General features: G+C 41.2%; 1 protein-coding gene across 1 annotated transcript; it reads left to right on the forward strand.

Annotated features, from left to right (window-relative positions):
- Positions 1–232: 232 nt before the first annotated feature.
- Positions 233–25,700, forward strand: ylpm1 (YLP motif containing 1). The gene is given in 23 exon segments (XM_034075690.2): positions 233–984; positions 986–1,105; positions 3,225–3,449; positions 7,636–7,824; positions 8,052–8,563; positions 8,784–9,982; positions 10,047–11,649; positions 11,931–12,054; positions 12,247–12,385; positions 13,746–13,835; positions 13,920–14,100; positions 14,942–15,132; positions 15,225–15,379; positions 15,475–15,537; positions 15,685–15,804; positions 15,903–16,079; positions 16,166–16,249; positions 16,356–16,439; positions 16,528–16,611; positions 23,454–23,505; positions 24,063–24,184; positions 24,379–24,555; positions 25,417–25,700. Coding segments are annotated over 22 exon segments (6,132 nt in total). The 5' UTR covers positions 233–513; the 3' UTR covers positions 24,526–24,555; positions 25,417–25,700.
- The last annotated feature ends 582 nt before the right edge of the window (positions 25,701–26,282 follow it).

The following is a 26,282-nucleotide window of genomic DNA, read 5'->3' on the forward strand; positions in this document are numbered from 1 at the left end:
AAATTATATTTAAACATAATTCATAATTTGTTTCTATTTGTTGATATAAAACAAATTAAGTCCCATTATGTTATTTTACTCAATAAACATGGTAATTAACAATATCAAAACGATATTTGTTCATTTTACATTTTACATATTGGGATCCATTGAACATAACGTTCGACAACATATCCTACCGGAAGTGGTTGTCTGATGTGACGTGACGTGTTTCCGTCATCAGTGAGTGCGCTCGAGCATCATGTTTAGCATCGTCCGCGGCTCAACGGTTTTGTAACTTAAAACACAAATATATACGTGCGTATTACGATATAATATGATAGTGTTCCCTGCTACAGAGCTGGCGTGTGTACATTGTGTGTAATTCAGCCAAGGACCGTCGGGACAATAAAGTGAAACGTTAGCTATAGTTATTTTTACCAGGTAGGTTAACATTAGCTGTTAGCTTTTCAGGCACTCCGGACCGGCTGTATGTGAGGACAAAGGCCGAGTCCATCGCCACGCCTCATAACCATGTATCCCTCCTGGGGAAATTATGGGGCACCCCCGTCGCAAAACTTTGGAGGTCAAGGGCCCCGTAAGCAGCCCGGTGGCGGAAATATCGGCCCTGTGGCACCGGGGTTCGGTGGCTTCGAGGCCCCATCAGCCGGATCCATGTTCTCCAGCCTCCAGGAGCAACACTTGCAGCAGATGCAGCAGCTGCAGATGCTACACCAGAAACAGCTCCAGTCAGTGCTTCACCACGGCAGTAATGCTAATGCCAATGCGTACGGTGGTGGTGGAGGTGGTGGTGGTGGACACAACGTAGGTTATTCCGGGTCATCGTGGCATCCAGAAGGTGCAGGACATTCAGACAGCAATGCTGGAGCTCAATCGTACTATCAACAGGACGAGGCGACCAGAGGTCCCCCTGCACCTCAGACGGGTCAGCCACAGCCTCCTCCACTGCCACCGCAACCGCATCCCAACGACAGCAAACCGGTACCCCCCCCCTCCAGAGCCCCAGTCGACTAAGCCACCGGAGAACATCGCTGCTCCCAAAGAAAAAGAGTCCAATAACAAAAACCCACCCACACCAGAGGACGACAACTCCCTACAATTGCAGGTAATGTCTTGTATTGTTTTTGTTTGCTTTTGTTGCTTAATCTCACCACTTTGCTGCCAGATATCACGACCGAAAGACATCGTACTGTTTCTGTTGATTTGACTAAAAACGTTATCTAGCAGTAGACATCACATTTGTTGACACTCTGAAAATATCTCCCGTTCCTGTACCAATATACAGTATAACAACCAATATACAGATATTGCATCCAAGCATCATCCTATATATGTCAAAGGTGGTAGATAAGTGAATAAACACATTCATGGAAATCAGACCACTTAGCATTCATTGTATTGTATTCAATAGCAGACCGGACCAGTACAACTAGTATATTACTTTGTATTCAAAACTGCCATAACTCACAAACACAAAAACACTGGCTGTGGGAACGAGGGATGCCTGGCACATTTGATGCTAGCTATTAAACATATTTAATATGTGATACATGTTTAGACTTTAACATGTTATGTTCTTTCTAATCAAAAACTACCAGCAGATAATTTCAATGTCAAATCTCAAAGTATAATAACTGAAAGTACTGTTGTAGTGGCTGGATGAAAAGATATGGATATTATTCGACTCAAAAACATTTTGTTTTCTGATATTTAAAATAACATAATAAATAAAAGACGAGCTGCTGTAAGGATTCCAAATCGTATCTATTTAATGTGGTCAATATGAAGAGATTTACGATGTGCAGTATTTGAGCATACATATTGCCCCAACTGGTTTACTATAATTTTTGTTTTAATATAAGGGAACTATGGGCAATTAAAGAGCATTTAAGTATTTGAATGTTTTATAGTAAATCCCAATGACTCAAAGCTTAACTAAAAATGAATCTGAAGGCACTGTTTGTTTCAGGATTTGATCATAAAATATGAAAATGTAATCCTATGTCACATTGAGGGACTAAGGTTAAGGTGAGACACCCCAGGTGAATAAGGTACTTTTTTAAACTTAAAGATATCAGCTAGAAATTTCTCCAGTTAATTACTTACAATAAGGCAATTGTTTTTTGCATTACAAGTTTTCTGAAATAGCATGTTTAAATATGCAAATTAGCTATTATCTCATTACATATGCGCATATTTGAGACATTTCCGGAACCGAAATCTGAACTTTGGATAAAGCCAGGTTCAAAATTCTTGTTTCATTTTGTAGTCATATTAGTATCTAAGGCTTTTACAGAAGGGATTTTGGATATCTCTTTTCATCACTCCATAAATCAGAAAATACTGTCAACATGTTTTTAGCTATACAATGTTATATAATTCAGGCTATGGATGATATATGAACAAACCCTTCTGTCAAAGCCTTCATAATATTGATAGGAATATAACTGGAAGGTTTGGTGTATGTACGTGCTACTGAAGTGGACATTTCGAACTCAGAGTAGGAGAAAAACTCATTTTGAGAAAACGACCTTTAAAGATTGCAGTGAGGCGCTAGCTAAACCCTCCTGTTCTTTGGATGACAGCTTGGGCATCATGTTCAGGGTCATTTGTTTTTTGTATAACCTTGCTTCGTGCAAGTGACAATTGTTGTCGTCTTTTCTGTTAACGTTTTTTTCGCCGTTTTTTTTTGCCATTTTGAGATTTAAATTTCCAGCGGAAAGCTAACCAGGAAGTGTTTTAGCACACCACGTGACGCATCTGAACGAATCCCGTTGTCAGAAATTGACACCAGCCAATGAGATTTCGTTTATTGGTTTAAGACCCCTTTGTACTTTCACGATTGGTTGCTGATACAAAGGAAATGACCATATTTGGATCCAATGAGATTGTGCAGGAGAAACAGAGCTTTCCAACGATACCTCTGATGACATGGTGCACACAGCGGTCGCGGTACTTTATGTTACGTTAGAATGCTAACTTTTGGTGAATTTAGGAGATATCTACAGACGCAAATAGACAAACTATAGTAAAATAAACACTAAATAAATGTGTATTTTGTACGTTTTCCTTCCAAAAGCCTGAAAGAAAACATGTTATGGAATCGAAATAGCACAACATCTCAAAATTGACCATTGCATGAAAAACGATGTTTTTGCCTGCCGTGTCTCGCCTTAAATTGACAACAATGATATTTGTGTGACGAATGAGTTCGTTTCTTACAGGAGCAACAGCAACGTTGGTACAAACAGCATCTTCAGAATTTACAAAAGTTAAAGCAAGAGAAGGCAAAACAGAATCAGAAAGAGGGTGGTGGTCATGGGCCACCACCCCCCTCTGGCCATGCAGTTCCTCCTCCTCCTCCATCAGAACCACCAAAAGGCGCACCTCCTCCACCCCCTCCAAAAGAGGAGCCTCCAGCACCCCCTCCACCACCTGATGAGGGAAAGGTAAGCATCTTTTTAATTTTACATAGGTGTGATTTAGGGCTGCAACAAATGACTAATTTGATAATCGATTAATGAAACAATTAATCGACTATTCGGACTATTACTGTATGCCTTTCACAATTTCTCAAACGCTCTTATTTAGCCATCAACTTTTAAATGTAGCTTGAGGTTGTTTTAGGCATGTGGAAACTAACAATGAAGACAATAAAGATGAATACTTGATTCAAAAATGCATATATTATTAAATTAACTAAACACATTTTGAACAAAATTAACATTGCTTTTAAAGTAAATAAATTATATTTCACATCAAAAGAAACAACAATGTTTTAACAAATCGTATTAAATAATACAGAATAGCTGAAACTTTAACAAAATAAATAACTGTTACCTCTAATCATTAACCCATGTTTGTATAATGTAGTTAACTCGGTGTGTTGCTGCTAGCATACACAACACCTGACGTGGAAACGTTACTCGTTTAGAGCTCGTCTAGAGCTCTACTAGAAAGGCAGTGGAACCCGGTGCATTTCTCCGTCTGAACGTGGTGCACTTTTGCTAAATGTTTAGACAAATTGCTCGTGTTACCGCCCTTACATGCTAAACTCTTATTGCACTTTTGGTAACGAGCATTTTCCACATCGAGACGGGTAAAGTTTAACCACCTCGGAGCGTGTTCTCTCCGCCATCTCTGCCCCGCCCCCTCGCACACAGACGGGGGAGAGAAAGATCTCTCTTCTGGATTGGAAAGATCGGAAATATATCGGACGCATTTTTTTGTCTTTTTGCATATTAGAAACGAGTTGGCGACACTAAGACTGCGATATAATGCTTCTGTAGCAATAATACATGACATATATTTTGTAAATGTCTCCAGTACCGATAAAAAGACCGATAACGTTGGAGCTTAACGGCGCGTAAAACACACGTTATGACGTCACCAACGAATCGACGACTGAATTAGTTGGCAACTAATTTGGTAATCGATTAAGTCGATTAGTTGTTGCACCCCTAGTGTGATTGTAACAATTCAAACTTTCTTGAGTAAAGGGACACTCTACCTATTCTACTCAGGTTTGGACTACAACTGCAAATGCAAAATAAGTTGTCCCCTTTGCTCTTTCCTAACGAATGCAGAAAAGTAAATCTTTCAAATTGCAGTAGTATTGCACTCAAATAACTAAATGTAAGGAAGCAAAGAAGATATAAACATGGGGAAAATATAATTTTAAGATAACACTGAAAGGTTCTTCTGATGTGTGTGTGGTTAGCATGTCATACCCGGATTTCCTACCAAACTGTTGGTGAATGAGTTGCCATAGCCGCTTTCACACCAAGTGGCGCGTTCACACCGGAGTACTTTTCCCACAATAGTTCATCAGAACTCAGATATATTTGCGTTCACACCAAAAAGCCCCCTGAACTAAATTAGTTCATCAGAACCATTTTTACCCCCTTTTCAGTCCCTGCTAGAGAGCAGGGACTTTCGTTGGAGAAAAAGGTTTTTCGAATTGGCTGGGTATTTTGCAAACCACGCCCCGTAAATCTTTGGAAAAGTTTTGGAAGCTGCAATTGTATTTGCTTGCATTAAAATCTCAGCGCAGCGCACCAACGAAGAGATTACTTTTGTGAAAGCAGTTATGGCAACACCAAATAAATCAGCGGAGTGATGATGTGTCGGCATTTCTGGAGATTTACTCGGACGACGCGATCCAGAGACTTCTACTGAAGGCAGTTTCTGTAGTGACTGTATTTTGGTAAAGTTAGCGGCCATGGGAATCGTCCACAGCGCTAAGTCATGCCGGGACAAAAATAATCCCTACATCTGGGACAGTCAATTTTTTATTATTATTATATATATATGCCACTGTTATTAATACTGACACATGACTTTGCACTAAGGTGTGTCTGCTGCTGAGCCTACCTATTATTGTTATTTTATATATATATATATATATATTAGGGCTGTCAGTCGATTAAAATATTTAATCGCGATTAATCGCATGATTGTCCATAGTTAATCGCAAATTACTCGCATATTTTTGATCTGTTCTAAATGTACCTTAGAGGAATATTTTTCAAGTTTTTAATACTCTTATCAACATATGAGTGGACAAATATGCTTTATGCTAATGTTTATTATCATTTGAACAATGACAAATATACTCATGAATATTAAACACAACAACCTCTGAACATTACAAATATCCGCCTCAATTCAACCTGGAACCTCTCATACAATAATACAATACTGTGTGTGTGTGTGTGTGTGTGTGTGTGTGTGTGTGTGTGTGTGTGTGTGTGTGTGTGTGTGTGTGTGTGTGTGTGTGTGTGTGTGTGTGTGTGTGTGTGTGTGTGTGTGTGTGTGTGTGTGTGTGTGTGTGTGTGTGTGTGTGTGTGTGTGTGTGTGTGTGTGTGTGTGTGTGTGTGTGTGTGTGTGTGTGTGTGTGTGTGTGTGTGTGTGTTATATCGTTGGAGCTATGTGCAACTCAAGGCATATGCTCGAACGGGAGCTGCCTGGACGCTGCAATCATGTTGCACTATCCTGAGTGTGCTGACTTTTCGTACATATTGAACTCACAACACTGGTAATTACAAACTTAACCATTTCTCTTTCTATAAATAGTGCTTGTGTTGATGGACGCCATTTTGAAATACAATGAAATTATCTTTTTCAAAGCCACATATTTGGGGTGGGACACAATAAATAAAGCTTCGCCAGTTTATAACCATAGGTTTATAACCGATGAAACATGATGGTATCAGAATAATCACTTAAATGTGATGTATAGGATGCTACACAGGTCACTGTAAAGATAGTGTCAGAGGAGAAATAAGCAAGATACATTATCTGTTAAATCGCCATGTAGGTTATCTTTTATTTATCAGCAGCAGATCAATAAGTGTCAGTATCAAAACATAACAGTGGCAATATATATAGCAGCAGACACACCTTAGTGCAAGTTAGGTGTCAGTATTAAAAAACAGTGGCAATATATATATATATAATAACAATAGAAAATCAACTTAAATAAAATGTACCCAAAAAAATACACTTATAAAAATTTTTTTTTTTAAAAATAGCACTGTAAGAGTTGAACTGTGGGCTAATCCCTGAATGTTTCCAGGAAACACCGCTGTGTGTCAATATTTAACACAATACTACAGGGAGGAAGGCCTGTTGGACTTCACTAGCTCTGAAAGCACTCCCAGAAACCCCTGCTGAAAAGCCTTTTGTTGCTCCATTTGCTGCCCCATTTGCTGTGCCAAGACTGCGTCCCGTTCATCCTGGCGCTCCATCATCGCAATCACCCTGTCTTCTGTTTCCTGGGCCTTGTGTAAAAGCATCATCTGGTCCTCGTGCATAAGCATCATCTGGTCCTCGTGCATCGCCTTGCTGGCCATGGCACGCCTGTCCTCCATAGTCTCAACGGTGGCAAAGAAGTTCTCATCATGTGTGTCCTGTGCGCGCTTTCCTAAGAGGAAACATTATTTAATCACCATGTAGTTTTACAGGCAGAAGGGACACGGTCAGGCTGTTAGGGCTATTCCGTCTGATAGGGTTAGGCACAGACACACACATACACTCACTCACACACACACACACACACACACACACACACACACACACACACACACACACACACACACACAAAGACATAAACACACACAGAGAGAGAGAGACACACACATACACGTTACGTTTTCTTACCGGAAGTCATGTGACCTAGCCCGGATGTTTACAATTTTGTGAGAGTAAAATGGGCGCGAAAAGTGTGAACGCCTGCCTAGGCAAACACGTTTTCCACGGTGTTTCATAATTCATAATTGTACCATGGAGGAAGTAAACGTGATTGTGAAGCTACAGTGTGTGTGTGAACGTACTTTTGCGTTTGGTTGATGGAAAGGGAGACGAGCAACGGCTGTTGTTGCGACCTCTCTAGCAGGGACTGAAAAGGGGTGAACATTTCTCATGAACTAAGTTCTCTTTTTGTTCGCAAAATCCCAGGAACTATCGGAACTAAAAGGGGAAAGTACGGGGAAAAGTACTCCGGTGTGAAAGCGCCTCATGTTGATGATCTATAAATCTATCATTTCCATTATTAGCTACCCTTAGATATATTTCAAAAAATGTCTTTGTGAGTTGCATCAATATGCTCCAATCTTATCTTGTTTGTGTTTAAAGAGTGATACTCTGGAAGACCCAGAGGAGGCTGCCCGCCTCCAGGAGTTACAGGCTGCAGCAGCGCAGTGGCAAAAGGTGCAGCAAGAAAGAGTCGGCTTACAATACCAGGCTCTCATGCAACAACACGAAAAGCTTCAGCAGATCCTGGAAAAATATCAACAGCTGATTCAGCAACCTGCAAATCTAGCAGTAAGTGGTTGTTTATTTGAAAGCTACTATTCATCTGAATATTTTCCACGGAAAACAAATGGTGACGGTAATATTATTTAGGAACTGCAACAACCCTGTACTGTACAAACTCAAGCATCATCGTGGATCCACATTAGTTTACATCTTACATCTCATGCCCCAGTTATTCTGCATGTACCAATAAGATCATTACCGAAAAACTCAAACCCAAATGTTCTTTGTTGCAGTCAATGTCTGCTGAAATGCAGCTCAGGCACTATGAAATGCAACGGCAGCAGTTCACCCCCTTATTCCAAGAGTGGGATCGCTCCTTTGTCCTGTGGTATGAACAATTTAAGACCTATCCCCACAAAGATCAACTGCAGGACTATGAACGCCAATGGAAGCAGTGGCAGGAGCAGATGAACGCCACCAATGCGCACCTTCAAGAAAGGGTGGCCACACTCACTGCCATGGTGCCATTCGCTTCAAACCAGTATAGTAGTGGGATGATGGGACCGTTTGGCCATTACCCTGGACAAGACATTCACATGCAGCAGCACACAACAATACCAGGTTTGCAGCATTCCCCAGCTGGTGTTGGTCCAAACTCTCAAGGTCCACCTCCCACTGGCTTTGGACCACATTCAGAGTCACCTGCTGGACCCCCTGTGAGAGGTTCCAGCCCTGCTGGCTTAGGAGTCAGACCCCCAGGTCCCCCTGCTATTCAGCCAACAAGCAACAGTGTCAGCGGTCCACGGTTAGTATGGTTGTTTTGTAGTACTGTAATTGGCTTTTTTTGGTTAAAAATCCAGCCAAAATGTTTATTAAAATAATTTGATGGTAATTTAATTTAGTCAGACTATTTAAGTATTCCCATGTTTACCAAAATTATGTTTTCACTTATTTTGTGAGGGTATCAGTGAATGTCTCTAAGATAAATAATGATTAGTAATAATGTTTTCTTGCTATTTCTATAGTCCTGCTCTTCCTACTGGAAACAACCCTAGATATGACCAGCCACAGCAAGGGTTTGATGGTCCTCCAAGATTTGACCAGCCAAATCGCTTTGATGGTCCTCCAAGGTTCGAACAAACGCAGCACCGCTTTGATGGACCCCCAAGGTTCAACCAACCACAGCAGCGCTTTGATGGCCCCCCAAGGTTCAACCCACAACAGCAGCGGTTTGATGGCCCCCCAAGGTTCAACCAACAACAGCAGCGATTTGATGGCCCCCCTCGATTTGACCAACAAAGGCACCGCTTTGATGGTCCACCAAGATTTGACCAACCACGGCAACGCTTTGATGGCCCCCCCAGATTTGGGCCGCCGTCTAGGTTTGACCAGCCCCAAAGGCCTCCTGGCCCTGCGCCTTTTGAACGCCCACCTGGGCCCCAGCAGCAACAGCAAGTAGTCCAACCTAAGGCACAACCTGCCACTACAGACTTGAAGACTCCTGGAAAGACAGCCGGGCAGCTACAGTCTGAAAAAGAAAAAGGTAAATCAAAACCCGGTGATAAGGCCAATTCTGATGACTTGACAGATGACAACTTACTTGGAACTGAGGGCTTTTTTGTCCAGAAGGACCCCATTCCTCAGACATTAAATACCAGCACAAAGCCTGAGGAATCAGAGGACAATCATGCTTCTAACAAAAGTGAGAAACCCAAACCTGGTAACGACAAACCTTCTGTAACTGCTCCCTCTTCTGTAACTGCTCCCTCTTCTGTTGCATCAAAAAATCCTGCTGCACAAAGTTCGCTCAAACCTGATGGGCCATTGACAAAAAACAAAACCCCACAGGTTCCAAAGCCCTCAGGAATCCAACAGGAGACTGGCCAGATGCAGTCAAGACCAGATCAACCAAGGCATCCTCCTGGAAGGGGACGAGGCCAGCCACCGGGACCTGTGCAAGGTCGAGGGCGTGGGCAAATGGGGCATGGAGATTTCAGGGGACCTAACTCTATACCACTTGGAGGGGAGATTGAGGAAATGCCGTATGACTACATGCCACTTGAAGAAAACTTGGGGATGCCAGAAGAACAGGAGGAGTATCATTGGCAAGATCCTTCATATGAGGAGTGTGGTGATGAGGAATCAGAGGAGCCCCCTGAAGAAATGTGGATGCAAGATGGATATCACTACGCAGCAGAGGAAGAGTATTATGAAGAGCCAATTTGTGGACCCTCTATGGGGAGAGGAGGCCCCCCCGATGATGAGAGGAGGGCCCCATATGGGAAGAGGAGGACCACCTTTTGGGAGAGGTGGTCCTCCTATGGGTAGAGGGGGGCCGCCTATGGGGAGAGGAGGGCCACCAATGGGGAGAGGAGGGCCACCTTTGGGTAGAGGGGGACCGCCTTTTGGTAGAGGGGGACCGCCTTTTGGTAGAGGAGGTCCAAATATGGGTAGAGGAGGTCCACAAATGGGTAGAGGAGGACCCCCAATGGGTAGAGGAGGACCCCCAATGGGTAGAGGAGGACCCCCAATGGGTAGAGGAGGACCCCCAATGGGTAGAGGAGGACCCCCAATGGGTAGAGGTGGACCCCATATGGGAAGAGGAGGACCACCCATGGGAAGAGGAGGACCACCCATGGGAAGAGGAGGACCACCCATGGGAAGAGGAGGACCAATGGACATGTACTGGGAAGACCCTGAGTCGGCAGAGTACCCGGAGGAAGACGATCCTTACTGGGGCGAAAGGAGACCTCCTATGAGAGGCATGAGACCCCCATTTCCACCTGGCCGGGGCCGTCCCCCACCTGGTCATCCTGGTTTCATGCACCAAGGACGAGGGCGCCCCCCTCATCCAGCGCATGGCCCAATGGATCATGAGGCGTTAGGCCAAGGAATAAACATGGATGATACCGAAATGGATCCCACAATGCACACCGGACATGAGCCTCATAGCCACCCGATGCATCCTGATGCAGGAAGAGAAAGGCATGGCGTGCCACCCCCACCTCACAAAGTGATTGATTCTATAGAGGACCCAATGTACAGTGAAGACATGGAGAGAGATTTAGACTGGCAACCGTCTCATGGCAGAGAACCGTCTCATGGCAGAGAACCTCCTCATGGCAGAGAACCGTCTCATGGCAGAGAACCGCCTCATGGTAGAGAACCGCCTCATGGCAGAGAACCGCCTCATGGTAGAGAACCTCCTCTGCCTCCACATGAGATCATTGATCCTGAAGGAATGAGGCGGAGATCTATGGGTAGAGGGATGGCTAGAGGCATGTCTCGGCCAGGTCCAACACATGAGGAATATGAAGAGAGACATAAAGAGGGTTTCGTGGAGGATTATGGTCATGGAGAACACGGTCGCTGGAGGCCACCACAGGACCATCCTCCTGGTGACTATCGGCATGAGGCCAAGTATGGCTATGAGTCTGAATGGGACAGAGAGCGTGCTCCTCCTGAGAGGGATTATCCCCCCCGCATGCTACGCCCAGAGCCCTACAGAGAAGAAAGAGAAAGAGGTCACCCACATTCTTATGATGAGCATGACAGGGGAAGAGGAGAACTCAGAATTCGGGAGTATAGAGATGAGCCAGCATATCGCCAGGATGACCAACCATACCCGCCATCAGCTCCACCTTCAGAATGGGACAGGCTTTCAAGACTTTCTCCATCACCAGTGAGAGGGTATCCTGCTGAGTATGAGAATCGCAGACCTCGCTATGAAGATCCCAGAGAAGAAACTCTCTTACCTGCTGCTTCACCCATCACAAACTTGCCAGAACATGACCCAGAATCACAAGGATCGAGTGGATCAAATGTACTTGCACTCTCCCAACGTCAACATGAGATCATCTTGAAAGCTGCTCAAGAGCTTAAACTTATAAGGTAAGCTTTATTTCTAGACCTTCATCATAAATTAATTAATTATGCTTGTTTTTATTTCCCTAATATTCTAAATATCCAGTTTTCTGCCACCACGCATAAACAGTGAATGTGAACGGTATATTTTTTTATAAAATCATAAAAAAAACATGTTATCAAGTTGGGCCAGCCTGCCTTTACACACTGCAGTCCTCAGCAATTCACTGTATTACCTCTTGTACTTTATGTTCAAATGGATTTAAGGGAGAGCTTTTTGGTGAACTTAACTTATTTTGGGTCTACAGAGAATTGCATGAAGGGAAAACACCTGGTACTGCACCCCAGCCTGAATCGGCCGACATCCCAGCCGAGCTTCCTGCTGGTCTTCTTGGTTTGGAGATCCCAGCAGACATCAGGAATGTTCTGAAGGTAATTTAATTCAAATAACACTTGGCTATTTTAGCTTAACAATTTAATCCCTGATACTAGAAGTGCATTGTTGAAAGAATGTATCATCACTGATTATGCAAGTTTGTTTAAAACACTGTGGTCACACACATCTTTTAAATAAATGTTTATTTAACTGTTGAGTCTTTATCATATTTATTCTGTCATCCTTAGGGCATGAGTGCAGCAGCACAGACGGCTTCAACCGAACCTGGGTCTTGGGATAAACCTGCTGCCACGCGTTACCAGACATCTCTCTCTGCGGCCACACCTTCAGTGATTCCAAAGACTGTGGATTACGGGCATGGCCACGGTATGAGCAGCAAAGATGTACATATTCGACCATTAACCTGTTAAGCCCCAAGGTCCCCGCCGGCGGGTACTTTAGTTTTTTTTTTCACGACACTGTGTCTCAGGGGATCTTAATATTTAAGAACCTATTAATGTGTTATACCAGATTAACGGGAATAATCTCAGCTAACTGACGATACAAACCATTTTTACCAAAACAAAACACAAGTCTCATAAGAAGCATCTAAATGACCTATTACTGCACCGATAATCACTCCTAGCTCCCTTATTACTTATCCTAGATGCACATCCTACACATCGTTTATGATCGCAAGGAGACACAGAATCTAACGGTGCCCACCTCAACACTGAAGAACACAAACTCACGACGTTATCAACAAAAACCTTCCTTTTTGTTTTTAACATGAGTGTGTGCGGGACGATTTCCCTTGGATTCTATTGGCTCTAACGGTCAAAGAGATGTCACATGTCAAAATCGAACAAGGGGGGCCAGAGATATGGAAAATCACACGCAGCAACACACTGCGGAGATGGCGGAGAGAACCCGCTCCGAGGTATGGTTAAACTATAGCCGTGTCTATGTGGACAATACTCGTTGCCAAAAGTGCAATAAGAGTTTAGCATGTAAGGGCGGTAACACGAACAATTTGTCTAAACATTTTGCAAAAGTGCTCCACATTCAGACGGAGGAATGCACCGGGTTGGACTGTTTCTAGCAGCTCTGTAGCCCCATCCACGAGTAACGTTTCCATGTCAGGTGTTATGTATGCTAGCAGCAACACACGGAGTTAACTACATTATACAAACAGGGGTTAATGATTAGAGGTAACAGAGTTATTTAGTTTGTTAAAGTTTCAGCTATTCTGTTTACAATTCTGTCATCACATTATTTAATACGATCAAGCTAAATCTAAAAGTTGATGGCTAAATAAGAGCGTTTGAGAAATTGTGCAAGGCATAATAGTCCGAATAGTCGATTTAATCATTTCATTAATCGATTATCAAATTAGTCGTTTGTTGCAGCCCTAATCCAAGGTTAGTTTTCACTATAAGTACAAAATATTTTTTGGACAGACACTATAATTTACAGTTTTTTACCATGTTCAATCTGAATTTTCTTTAAAATGAAAAACATCTATATTGATTCTGACTTTTCTACATCCAACTCACAGGTTTATAATTACTTCGAGAAAAAAGATGATTAATTTAACTCTTTTAGAAGGGGAGATATGGTCATTTGTTCTGGGAATGTCATTTTCGAGTCTGAAACCTGAAAAACAGGCTTGGGGCCTAACAGGTTAACAGATGAAACAGGTTAAGTTTCAGAACTTTGTTGTTGACAAAAACACTCAATGTTTCAGAGCCTGGAGCCACTGTTGAGCGGATCTCTTATGGTGAGAGGATTGTGTTGAGGCCTGACCCAGTTCTATCAGACCGGGGCTATGAAAAAGGTATGTCTCTTCAGGTTATCTTTCTCAACTTGAACAGAGCTAGCTCTTACCCCTGTTCATTGATAAACTCTTCCATTCTCTTAGAACCCCTTGGTCCCAGGGATCCTTACGGCAGAGATCCATATTATGAAAGAAGATCAGACCCTTACATGGAGCGCCGGGAGTACAGCAGAGAGAGGGAGTTATACAGAGAGAAGCCCCCACCTGAATATGAAAGAGAACGATATGAGAGGGAGCGCTATCCACCACGAGAGAGAGATGACAGGTAACATATTTCCTCATTTATTTTTCCAAACTGTAGGGAAGTGAGCTGCTTCCGTACATATGTCATTTTATTTTTCTATGTGTCTGCTTTGATTCAAGCACACAGTTGATGGTTGAAGAAAGGTACTTTATCACATTGTTTCAATACATTGTGATTAGTGTGCCTGTTTAAAGGTCCCATGTCATGGCCATTTCTACTGATCATAATTCCATTGTTGAGGTCTACTAAAATAGATTTATATTGTGCAATTTTCCAAAATCGCATTGGTTTCTCATACAGCATCTCTGTATAGTATGTGTATTCACTCTCTGTCCTAAACGGCCTGTTGGAGCTCCTGCCCCCCACTCCCTATGAGCCCAGTGGGACACAGCGAAACCCAGCCCGAACACACACACACACCCCCGCAGCCTGGCTGGGAGTTTGTGTGTGTGCTCACATACCGACTCACAGCCTCGCCGCGTCCCGCCGTCTCAGGGAGGAGAAATCGGCGGAGCTGCAGCTGAGAAAAGATTGTGTGTGAGGAACCTAACGGCTCCGCGGATGTAACGTAACAGCTCCACGGATTAGTCCATTTGGGTATGGGCACGTCACTGTACCCAGGAAGAAAACAATGGAAAAAGACAAATCTCCAACGAGGCGTTCTGGGGCAGCATAGACAGGTCTTTTCTGTGTTAGAGTTTTACTCCCTACAGGGTGTACTTTGAGGGTTTGTGACTTTGCAGACCGTTTACATGCAGAAAAACCTTCATAACACACAAGGGGACGGATAATAACCGGAAAAGCATGACATGGGACCTTTAAAGAAATTCTGTTGACAAAACGATGCTCCTCCTCTGTGTAGATCTCCACTGGCACCTGCGCCCCGCTCAGGATACAGGGAGAGAGAGCGGGAACTTCGAGAGAGAGACCGAAGTGACAGTCGTGACCGAGAGGAGCATTATGGAAGGCCGGGCTATGACAGACCTCCATATGAGCGCAGCGGACCCGACCGTGGCGTGCCTGAGCGGTACGGCCATAGCTCCTCACCGTACGGTATGGTCAACCCTGGATCTGGTAACAGTAGTCAATAAAGGTTAAACAAAATGCCATTCAGAAATAACTTCAATTGCAATTATTTCTTACAGGAGAAAGAAGAAGTTATCCAGAGGAAAGGGGGCCTCCCACTGCATCACCCCTCGCACCTCCCCCACAGCCAGCCCCGCGCGTTGAGAAAAAGCCAGAAATCAAGAATATTGACGATATCCTCAAACCACCTGGAAGATCATCTCGGCCTGAAAGGGTACTTATCAATATCGCAAAGCTTCCCAATGTACCATCACAGACTATTAGTTGTGTGATATCTAGTACTCATTTTTGTGAAATACATTTTCACAGATTGTCATCATAATGAGAGGGCTTCCAGGAAGCGGAAAAAGCCACGTGGCAAAGCTGATACGGGTGAGTAGTCATAACAGAAAATCATGTAATATAATGTTATCATGTAATGTAATGTTATCATGTAATATAATGTTGATAAACAATATACAGTAATACCAAATGGAAACATACAAATATTGCTTTTTTTCTCTTGTTGATGATATTAAGGATAAGGAAGTGGATTGTGGCGGTGCACCCCCAAGAGTTCTTGTTTTGGACGATTATTTTATGACGGAGGTTGAGAAAGTAGAGAAAGACCCAGACACAGGGAGACGAGTGAAACGCAAGGTGAGTCTGACCTGCAGTAAAACATCGGAGAACAGTATCAACCTTACAATTATTATTGTTATAATATAAACTCTAATTAAACGAAATCTGTCGTGCAGGTTCTTGAGTATGAATATGAGCCAGAGATGGAGGATACGTACCGGAACAGCATGCTGAAAACATTTAAGAAAACTCTGGATGACGGCTTTTTCCCCTTCATCATTTTAGACACTATTAATGACAAGGTTAAACATTTTGACCAGTTCTGGAGCGCAGCCAAAACAAAAGGCTTTGAGGTGAGTTCTGTTCATGAATGACTCGTATTATTATTCCTCTTTCAGTCTGCCCTGTGCTAAAGAGGTTTGCTTTTTATTATTTGAAGGTATATCTTGCTGAGATAACTGCAGACACTCAGACTTGTGCAAAGAGAAACAACCATGGGCGCACGCTAAAGGATATTTTGAAGGTTTGTCACATAAAATTACTTTCTCAGATAGATTTTTTACGGGAGTAATGTCCACAGAGCGTCATGTAAATAGAGTGCTGCTCTAAATAGACAATTTTGTTTACAGATGTCAAACAACTGGGAGGCTTCACCTCGGCATATGGTGCGATTGGATGTCCGGTCCCTGCTTCAGGATGCAGCTATAGAGGAGGTGAGGTCTTCACGAATTTGCGGTTCTCATGGTATATTCGTCCTTTTTGTAGTCACTGAGCTAAATTAACATGTGCTTCTGTTGTTAGGTCGAAATGGAAGACTTCAACCCCGATGACGAACCCAAGGAGCCGAAGAGAGAGAAGAGAGAGGAGGAAGAAGAGGGTGATAAGGTAGGACATGAAATCTTGAAACTGACACATAGTTTTTAGAATAATTTTCACCTAATTGTATTCCCATCCACCACATAAGGCTAATCCAGTTATTTAATATATCATTTAGAAAATATCAGAGAAAAATATAATTCAGTGAGATAAAGATAAGTAGCTCAAATGAAATGATAGGGGCAACAGTCCAATCACTAAAGGAGCGGTTTCAGGGCTTCCTGTTCATTGAACAATATTTTGATTCGATTTCATTATGAGATTCATCCTTATAATTAGTTTGAAATAGTTTCCATCTTCATATCAAGGGTTCTTCAAAAAAGTTGGAAAAAATATTATTGTTGCTAAAGTACCAAATTCATTTATTTAGTCTCTGTCAAAGTGGAGAGGCCACTCTGCTAAACTCAGATTTTCATAATTCACAGAAAAGAAAAACTTTTTTTATCAAAAGACAAAATTGTATTTAAATTAAAAAATCAGTATTGAAAAACAACATCTGCTTCAAACTTTTGAAAAGGTTCTTATATGTAATATGTAATAAATACAATTCTAAGTTGTTATAATATAACAACTCAAACAACACAAATCAAATAATTGTTTTTTACATATAGGTGATTTTAAAATGCATTTACAGAGATGAGGTAAATATTGCCTTAAATGCTGATTCTTTTAAAAGCAGACAAAAAGTCGCTCTACAACCATTCTGGTGACATTTGAACAAACTAAATCCTGTTAAGGGTCCAGCCGTGCCCTGAGGGAGAGTCCTGCTCGGGGTCAGGTACGCGCGTGTGTGAAAAATACATCTTTACGAATGCACAGGGAAAAATGGGGTCTGCGTTTGACCTGAAAATAATTGCGGTAATGGGTCGTCCGGTTGGAAAAATTGTGCCCGTGCAGGACTCTTCCATGAGGCATGATTTGTTAGCATGGTACATCAATAGCATGATATCCACTGGCATATGAAAATGCGGTAGTAACTTACAAATGTCTTCATAGACTATTAACTATCAATATCACAAACTGAAGATCTGCACTGAATGTGCATCTTCATGTTTATGGTATTTTTATTTTTGTAAACCATTAACCACTTACTTTAAACATGGCCAGATTCCATAAGTTGACTTGGATTTGACTGTAATGTATGTAAACATTAAACAACTTTGTAAAGTGTGAGATATAAAAGGGCTTGAGGTTTTTCAGATGACAACATGCAAAAATGTAGTTGTGCATAATAGAAAATGAAGGCTTAATACAAAAATAAATAGTATCAACAGGGATTTCATCAAGTAGATCGTATGAATAAGCTCTGCTTAAAACCACTAAGACTCCATCGACAGAAACAGTAATTATACTTTTCTGGTCCTCGTAAAACAAACTTGAGCTTGTGAATCTCACAACGTGAGACGTTGAGGTCTTCTAGGTTTGATTGATGAATCCATTATAGTTTATTATATTCAGATAAATAGATTTGAGTAATAATGGTAATAACAATAATGTCCACAAAGCCCTGATGGAGGCATGATGTGCAGTGTTCCTAATTATACCATGGCACTAAGTGGAAGCAACTCAAAATGTAAAGGTTGTAGTCTTTTATCAAAGTCAAGAAAAAGTCAAAAATATAAAGTTTATTATATTCAAACACTTTCTTATAATAGCTTGTTTTATATTGCTTAACCAGTTTTGGCTTCTTCTTTTGTTGTAAATCTTTCCTGCTGTCACAGATAAACTACTGTGACTGAAATCAAGAAAATGTACAACAAAGGGACTCTCAGGAAAGACGGATAAAATAGTGATCTAACGTGCCTCTGTATCTGTACTGAAGCTTTTATCAGGTTTTCCCAAACCCTGGGTTTGTGATTCCCAAAAGGATTTCTCCACAATTATTTTACAATACAAAATCAATGTTGATTGTGTTTCCGACAAGCAACATTTATATTGATGCTTTTGGTGAGCATCACATAATCATATTATGCTCACTTCAGCCAAAACAAGAAAGAATAGACAACAATTTAAAGCTTTTCTTAAATCTCCAGAACAGCTTGATCCAGGGACATGAAACGCTTTCTCTAAAGGTCCTTACACACCAAGCTGATTTTCGGCGTAGATAGATGTCGGGCCGCCGATGAGCGTCGTGTCGCCCTACTCAGATTGGTGTGTCTTGGTGTGTACTGCACCGTCCTGTCTTTTTTATGTTGAATGGGACAACATTTTTAGTTGACTAGATCGAATTGTTCTAGTTCAGATGTAGTGTATTATTTGAATGGTAAAGGGAGATGCATGTATTTATACTTTTCAGTCATTATATATTCCAGGATAAAAATATATATTGACATATTGTTGAATGGTATTGATTAATACTAGGGATGTAACGATGCATCTTGAATCGGTTAAAAATCGCTACAGATGCGTTAAGATTCAAATTGGTTGAGCTAAAAAATTATTCGCGATGTACTTTTCTAAACGGCACAGGGCGTGAACACATTTTGATTTGATTAGCTGGAACAGCAGTCTGGACATGATTGAACGCTATCAAGAACAACAACTTGCCGTGGCAGCTGCTCTCCTCAGTGCAGACATCCGACGAAACGCCCGTGAAATCGACACACTGGATAACTCGGACATCCGTGATGCCGTGTAGCGCTGCCGGAACGCCGCTCCAGCACTTCAAACATTGCACTACCCATAAGGAGCTGTACACATGCCGCAATGCCACAGTTTTTGTGTGGCTGTGTCTTTAGTTGAAAGCCCAGTGGCGATCTGTTATACTGATAATACAAGTACTACTGGGTCTGTTTTTCATTCAAGCTCTCTGTGTGTGTGCGCGTGTGTGAGACTCGCAGGGGCGGTTCTAGGGGGGGGGCAACAGAGGCCAGTGCCCCTGTAACACTGACCTGTGTCCCCCCCTTCAAAAAAAAAGGTTAGAATATTACGATTTATTGGAACTAAATCAAATCTGAGACCCGGATGTACAGTGGAGATTAAACTGTTGATTAGCTTGTAAAAGTAAATACTGTTTATGTATTTTTATTAAATTGTCACTTCAGAGTGTAGAAAGCTGTATCCATAGATCTAGTCTCTTGATCGAGCAGAGCATACATTTCAAGCTGCACTTTATTTTTATTCTTGAAGGGATTTTTACAGAAATATTTTTCAGTCATTTGTCCGCAGCTCATTCTGTTAAAAAAAAAGAAATCTAGAGAAAATCGTATCGTGAACTTAAAATCGTGTATCGAATCGTGAGTTGAGTGTATCGTTACATCCCTAATTAATACAATGATTTAATTAATGCCATTCATTTATCAGAGGATCTTTTCTCTAACTCTTCCCTAACTTTTTTGTCTTGTTTTTATTCATTGGAGAAAGTGTCAACATGTATTATTTTGTATTCAGTAATCTTCTCTTTTTGGGAATGAAACATTTTGTTGATAAAAACGATGAGGAACGTTTCTTGTCCTTTTTATTTTTTGTAAAATGAACACTGTCTCCTTTAATCTTTCCTATAGTAAAGGCTACTACCTTGTTCAAGCCACTTAATGCTGGCATTAGGCACACTTAAAAGGGACCTATCATGCAAAATGCACTTTTTGATGTCTTTTATACATAAATATGTGTCCCCGGTGTGTCAGGGAACTCACACAGCGTCAGAAAATATAAGGGGATATGAGGCATGGCTAGAATGGGTGATCACTTCATAGACATGTTTTTTATATATTTGAGACCTATGCTATTGTCTAAAAATAGCATGATAGGTGCACTTTAAGCTAAATACTTACAAATTGTTCCTCATATGGAAATGTTTAAATAATTATTAATAAGATTACTATTGTGTAGCAAAGTAAGCACAATTCAAAACATTTCTTTCTGTGATGCTGCACTATTTTACTGTTCTTAAGTAGTGCTAGGCAACGATAAAAAAATGTTTTTGTGATTAATCACATGATTTCTGCAATTAATTCAATAATGAATTCAAAAGTAGTGTATAGCGCACTTTTGATTTGAAAAGTACTGCTATGAACAAATGTGCAATAAGATTTGGTTTGAAGAAACACTTTAAACAAATAAGGTGCTTTTTAATAGCAGTATTCCCTTCACACAGTCGCAGGTAAAATATATATTGAAAATCTCAACTTCAAGAATCTTAGGCCAGCCCCAAATGCTCTCATTGGTTGAAACGCCTGATGACGCCCATCCTAGGCCAATACTGATACCAATACTGTATGTGTATTCAGAGCCAGTGAGCAACAGACTTTCAAAATAATAATGATATTAATAAAAAAAACAGTTTATTATTTAATGGGTTAGTTAGCGCAGTAATAATGTGTTTACTTGCCCAGCCCTATTCTTAATACAATATATTTTTACAATTTTGATTTATCACACCAGCATCACAGTTGAATGTGGTCAGATATGGCTTGTTTTATCTGCAACCACATCCATCAGTGATGTAGTGTTGGACTCGACTGCACATTGTATGCAGAAGCTGCTTCTTGGCAGTACAAGCTGGATATCCAGCCTGTATATAGTTTATTTAATTGTTTTGTTATGCAGTGTGCCTTAAATGTGTATCATTAATAATTCAAACAGACTTATCCATCTGTTCTCTTAAAATGTTGCCACCTTTCTCTATTCAATTATCAAACTTCGAGTTGTATGTTAAACTCTGAAATCCAAAGCGCCTGACCTGAGCAGATGCTACTGGAAGATGAGTTTCCAGCTGCATATCTTTATCATTCGTGTTTTGTTGTGCCACATGTGCATACAAGCCGAGCAAAAACGGGTTTATTTATCATAATTTACACACTTTAAATAATGTTAGAAAAAAACATACAAAATGCGCATTTTAATATACCAAATAACATGGACCTCTTTAAAGCTCCGCCCACACAGGTGTTCTCACGTTTCTGATGAGACTTCTGTCAGGGTTCCTGTACAGCCTGCACTTGATTAGGCGCATTCACACTGCGGTACTTTTCCCACAAAGGTTCATGCGAACTTAGTTCATGCGAACTTAGTTCATGATCACGTTCACACCAAAAAGAGCCGGTACTAAAATTAGTTCATGCGAAGCTTTTTACCCCCTCGAAAGTCCCTGCTAGAGAGCAGGGACTTTCGAGCGGCTCTTTTGTGAGAAAGAGCTATATTTCTGATTGGCTGGGCGGATTGCAAACCACGCCCCGTAAAACTCCCAAAAAGTTTTGTGAAGCCGCCATTTTATTATCCTCGCATTAGCATTATTAGCATTAGCCCAACGCAGAGAGACTAACTTATGGCAACACAAAATAAAACATGGGAGCGGTGGAGATGAGGAGGTGTCGGCGTTCTGGCGATTTACTCGGAAGGCTTCAGTAGAAGCTGCTGGGACTCCCAGCAGCTTCTACTGAAGCCAGTCCCCAACTCCGGGGACTTCCGGCCGGGGACTTTGGGCGGCAGTATACGCCGTGAAGTGGTTTGCGGCCTGCCAGTAAACCCAAAGCAGAAGAAGAAGTGGCGTCAGCGGCTTCATTTGCCTAATCCACCCCCAGGGACTTTTTCCGGTGTGAACGCGATCTGTACTTAGTTCATGCGAACTAAAGAGTTCGCATGAACTAAGTTCGCATGAACCTTTGTGGGAAAAGTACCGCAGTGTGAATGCGCCTATTGACATCTCTGACTCTCGTATGTCCACACAAAGCGCCGCCCACCTTAAACCCGAGCAGAGGTCTAATCAGAACAAATCGTTGAAAACACCTGTGTTTCATTTAACACTAAAAATACAGGGGGTACACAAATGTATACTTTGACTGATGTGAATGCATATTGAGAAATACAAAACTAAACCAAATAATAAAATAAACACAGACCAAAAACGAATAAATGTCAGAAAGAAGTTGATATTTTGTTGAATACATATCAGATACAAGCCTTTAGCACAAAGCCTTACAAAAATATTAAAGAGTAAAAACAACATATGTATGAACCAAAACTATATATATTTTGAACAAAGGAGATTATTGAACTAAATGCATTGTTTTTCAACCAGAAAAAGTTTGGTTAGGCATGCACTTTGACAGAACGTGCCACAGATGCAACTCTTATCGGCCTGACTCATTTTAATTCATTACTTGTTGCAGACAATCTTTAATCTGTTCTAGGATTTGGTGAAAAGGCCATGGTTTAGATTGTTAAAATAAAATAGTTTGTGATTTTAAGTGATTTACTGAACCAGAAACTTACATGATATCAAAATTGGAGCATGCAATACTCCGAGATACCGTCCTTAAAGAGCCATAAACCATAAACCTGGGACTGACTAGTGCTAGCCGACCAAATGGCCTCACTGTGACTCTGCAGCTGATGATTGGTTAGGGAAATTTGAAGCTTCGTCAGAAACCTCAGTTTGCTTTTGACCAGGAAACTTTATATGTTCAGTTTTCTTTTTAAGTAAAAGCTTGAGTAGGGGCATTTCAGACTCAGACACAAGGGCATTGTTCTGTGTAATGTAAAATATGTCGATCACATTATCATTAACTCACAGTGTTATCTTAATGACCTTTAGTTTTCAAAGCAAAAGCACAGAACCAATGCTCTTCAAAGCAGCACAGCTGTTGTCCATTCCTACTTTTCTTTTGTATGTGACCGAGATAAATGCTAAGTCTAAAAACATGAGTCTCTTCTAACTTGCAAGATCAAAACTATTTGCATGCCCCTGTTACATTATGTGTCCTCCCGCAGTCTCATCCTTCAGTTATGTTTGTCTCTAAACTTCTGATAAACCAGTCTGCTTTCTTTTCAGCCGCCTCCCTGCTTTCTCTCTCCTTCTCCCCGTGTCACCCAGATGTTTAACCATTGAAGTGTTTCTTTATATAATATAGGGCTACATTCCAAAAAGCAAATGGGAGATGGACACGTCCGAGGCAAAACTTGGTAGGTATTCTTCTTTTGTTAGTCTGTTAGTATTGTCAGTCTTTGTTTTATGACTGAATTCCCAGTATTTCACCTTTTTCGAGAGGCTTAAGAAAGTAATGCTTTGATTTGTGATGTTTATTATGTTGTATAGCTGTGTGTCTGTGCACACAGAAGGACAACGACCTATGCTATTCATGTTGTGTTGACAAAGGCTTCACATTTAGCACAATTACTTAATTAATTAATGTCTGCATCTTAAGAAAACATTTGGTTGAATGTCCCGAGAGAATGCAAAGATAAGGTTCTTCTACCCAAGGCCAAAAAGTGCAAAGTGGGCCTACATACTCATGCAAACTATACTCTCTAAATAATTTCTACACATCCAAAGCCAGGCACATTAGGGGGGAAAGTAAATAAGAACCCCTCAGAGTAGTTTTAATTGTGTGAATGTGAAGCAGGATAACAGATAATGCTGATCTACTAGCTGTCTTTGCATAGACAAATACATGTCAGGATGATACATTTTAAGTTCTTATGTGGAGGGGGAACTGACCAGTTCAGTGATCTTTATACAGACAGGTTGGATGGTCTGGGGAGCGGTGGGAAAAGGAAACGTGAAGACATGTCCGGCCTGGAGGACTACCTTCAGCTGCCAGACGATTATGCTACGCGCATGTCACAACCAGGAAAGAAAAGGGTAAATTGCCACAGAGCAGCTGCTTTGTAGATTCGCCAATGACGTGAACTATTAAAGGAAAACAATTACAGGTCGTCCAGGGTGGCTTTCAGTGTGGAAAAACAATTTTTTTTATAAAATGTATGTAAAATAATATAAATTATTATCTCAAATGATCCACTTCCTGGTCATAACACCGTGGTTGTCTTGTCAAGGTTCGCTGGGCTGATCTCGAAGAGAAGAAGGAAGCAGATCGAAAGCGCGCTATCGGCTTTGTGGTGGGTCAAACGGACTGGGAAAGAATAACGGACGAGAGCGGCCAGATGGCACAAAGAGCTCTTAACCGTACCAAGTATTTCTAAGAAGATAATCTTTTCCCCCTTCATTGAAAGGTATGTGTCACTCTTTTTTATATTGTTGTAAGTGTTGGGGAATAATTTGCCCTGCATGTCCTCCTTCGCCCTCTGACGCAGCTGACCAACCTTGAGCAGCCGTTATCTCCCATAAGGAGGGGCTGCCCTAGCATTTTGTTGATGTTGCCAGTTTATGACCGGGAAACTCTCAGTGTAGATGACCCCGAGCCATAAGCGGCGACAACAACAACTGTGATTCAGTGTCCTCAGCTGTTTAGTCTATCTATTGAAGAATGTTGATTATTACACTCTGAACTAGTTAAAACCTCGAGCTACAGGAGGGTTCTTCAGAATTGATTGTGGCATCTCAACCGTATGGTCAACTCGTGGCCCGTGACATGTCTTGTGAATATGTAATTCTCCGGCCGAAGCTCCAAATAAATGTTTGTATTGGATTTATGTAATTTTGATGGCGACATGTTTTGTCTTTTCTTATTACATACCTTCAATTTTAAATGGACTTTACAAATCAAATGTTTTTTAAATGCGATTTCATTTTTGATCAGGAAGCCAATTCTTCAAAAAGGCTTGTCTTACATCTCCGACCTTAAGCGCAGATAATAGGGAATCAAATGCTATGAATAACTGAAAAAACCCTCAATAGGTTTGATTGCGGGCATATATTTTCACTTGAAAAAACCTGTACTGCCTTCTGTAATGATACAAATACAGTTGTTACTTAATTCTGCATAAAGGGATTGTTCATCAGTATTTCCGAATTTATAAAAGTTACATTTTATGGCAGGGAATTATCAAAGTTTTCACATGTAAAAGTTTAACTTGATCAATAATAAGTTTGTCTTTAACCAAGTAATCAATCATTTCCTTTTTTCTCTGAAGGTTTCAAGAATGTGAAACCACTGAAGCTCGCTTGTAGTGGAACAAGAGACCCATCCAGGTGGCAAGATCACCGATTGTTATCAAATTATTAGTTATTTGATCCATTATTTTTAATGAGACACTGCTTATTTGCTGTTCAATTTGTAGTTTGTAACCGTGCATCTTCTGGTCATGGTCTGTATTCAGTTATGTTACTGTTTTATACTCTTCATGCTTTCTGTACTGTAGCCGTGTTTTTTGGTCCATGAATTCTTGAAAAAACACAATAAACGTTCACAAAATTACCAACCTGGAGAGTCTTTCTTGCGTAAGGGTTCGATGAACAACTGGCCGAATGTCCTGGAGATTCATCATTGGGGCGGAAGAAGTATTATTTGCATCACTCTGACTTCACCTCTTTCACCCCTGTGACATTTTAAAGTGGCAATGTGTAAGATATGGCCAGATTTTTTTTTATTTAGAACTTAACCAAACACATAACACTTTTGATATTATGTCAAAATCTTCGTGTGTTGTGTTGCAGAGATATATACTGAAGTGAGCATGCTAACCAGCTCGTCTCCGACAGTCTTTTACCGTAACACCTCTTGTACTTCAGCAGGCGATAGTGAGTCGATGTAGCGTCTGTCTGCCCTCAGTCCAACTTTCGATGATGAAGAACCAAGAGTCCAGAATGACTCGTCAATAACATTAAAGGTAAAGGATCCATGTGACTTTTTAATAGTTCGCTAATTGGATTAAATTGAAAGTAGCCAAAAATGGCACATTTCGTACCATCGGGTCAATATTGCGTATCCTTGACCTGCTGTTAGTTTGCTTTTTCATTCAGTTTTAATAACTGATGATTACATTTAGATTATATGAAC

Source organism: Pseudochaenichthys georgianus, chromosome 24, assembly GCF_902827115.2.
Source record: "Pseudochaenichthys georgianus chromosome 24, fPseGeo1.2, whole genome shotgun sequence".
In the NCBI taxonomy this organism is placed as follows: Eukaryota; Metazoa; Chordata; class Actinopteri; order Perciformes; family Channichthyidae; genus Pseudochaenichthys; species Pseudochaenichthys georgianus.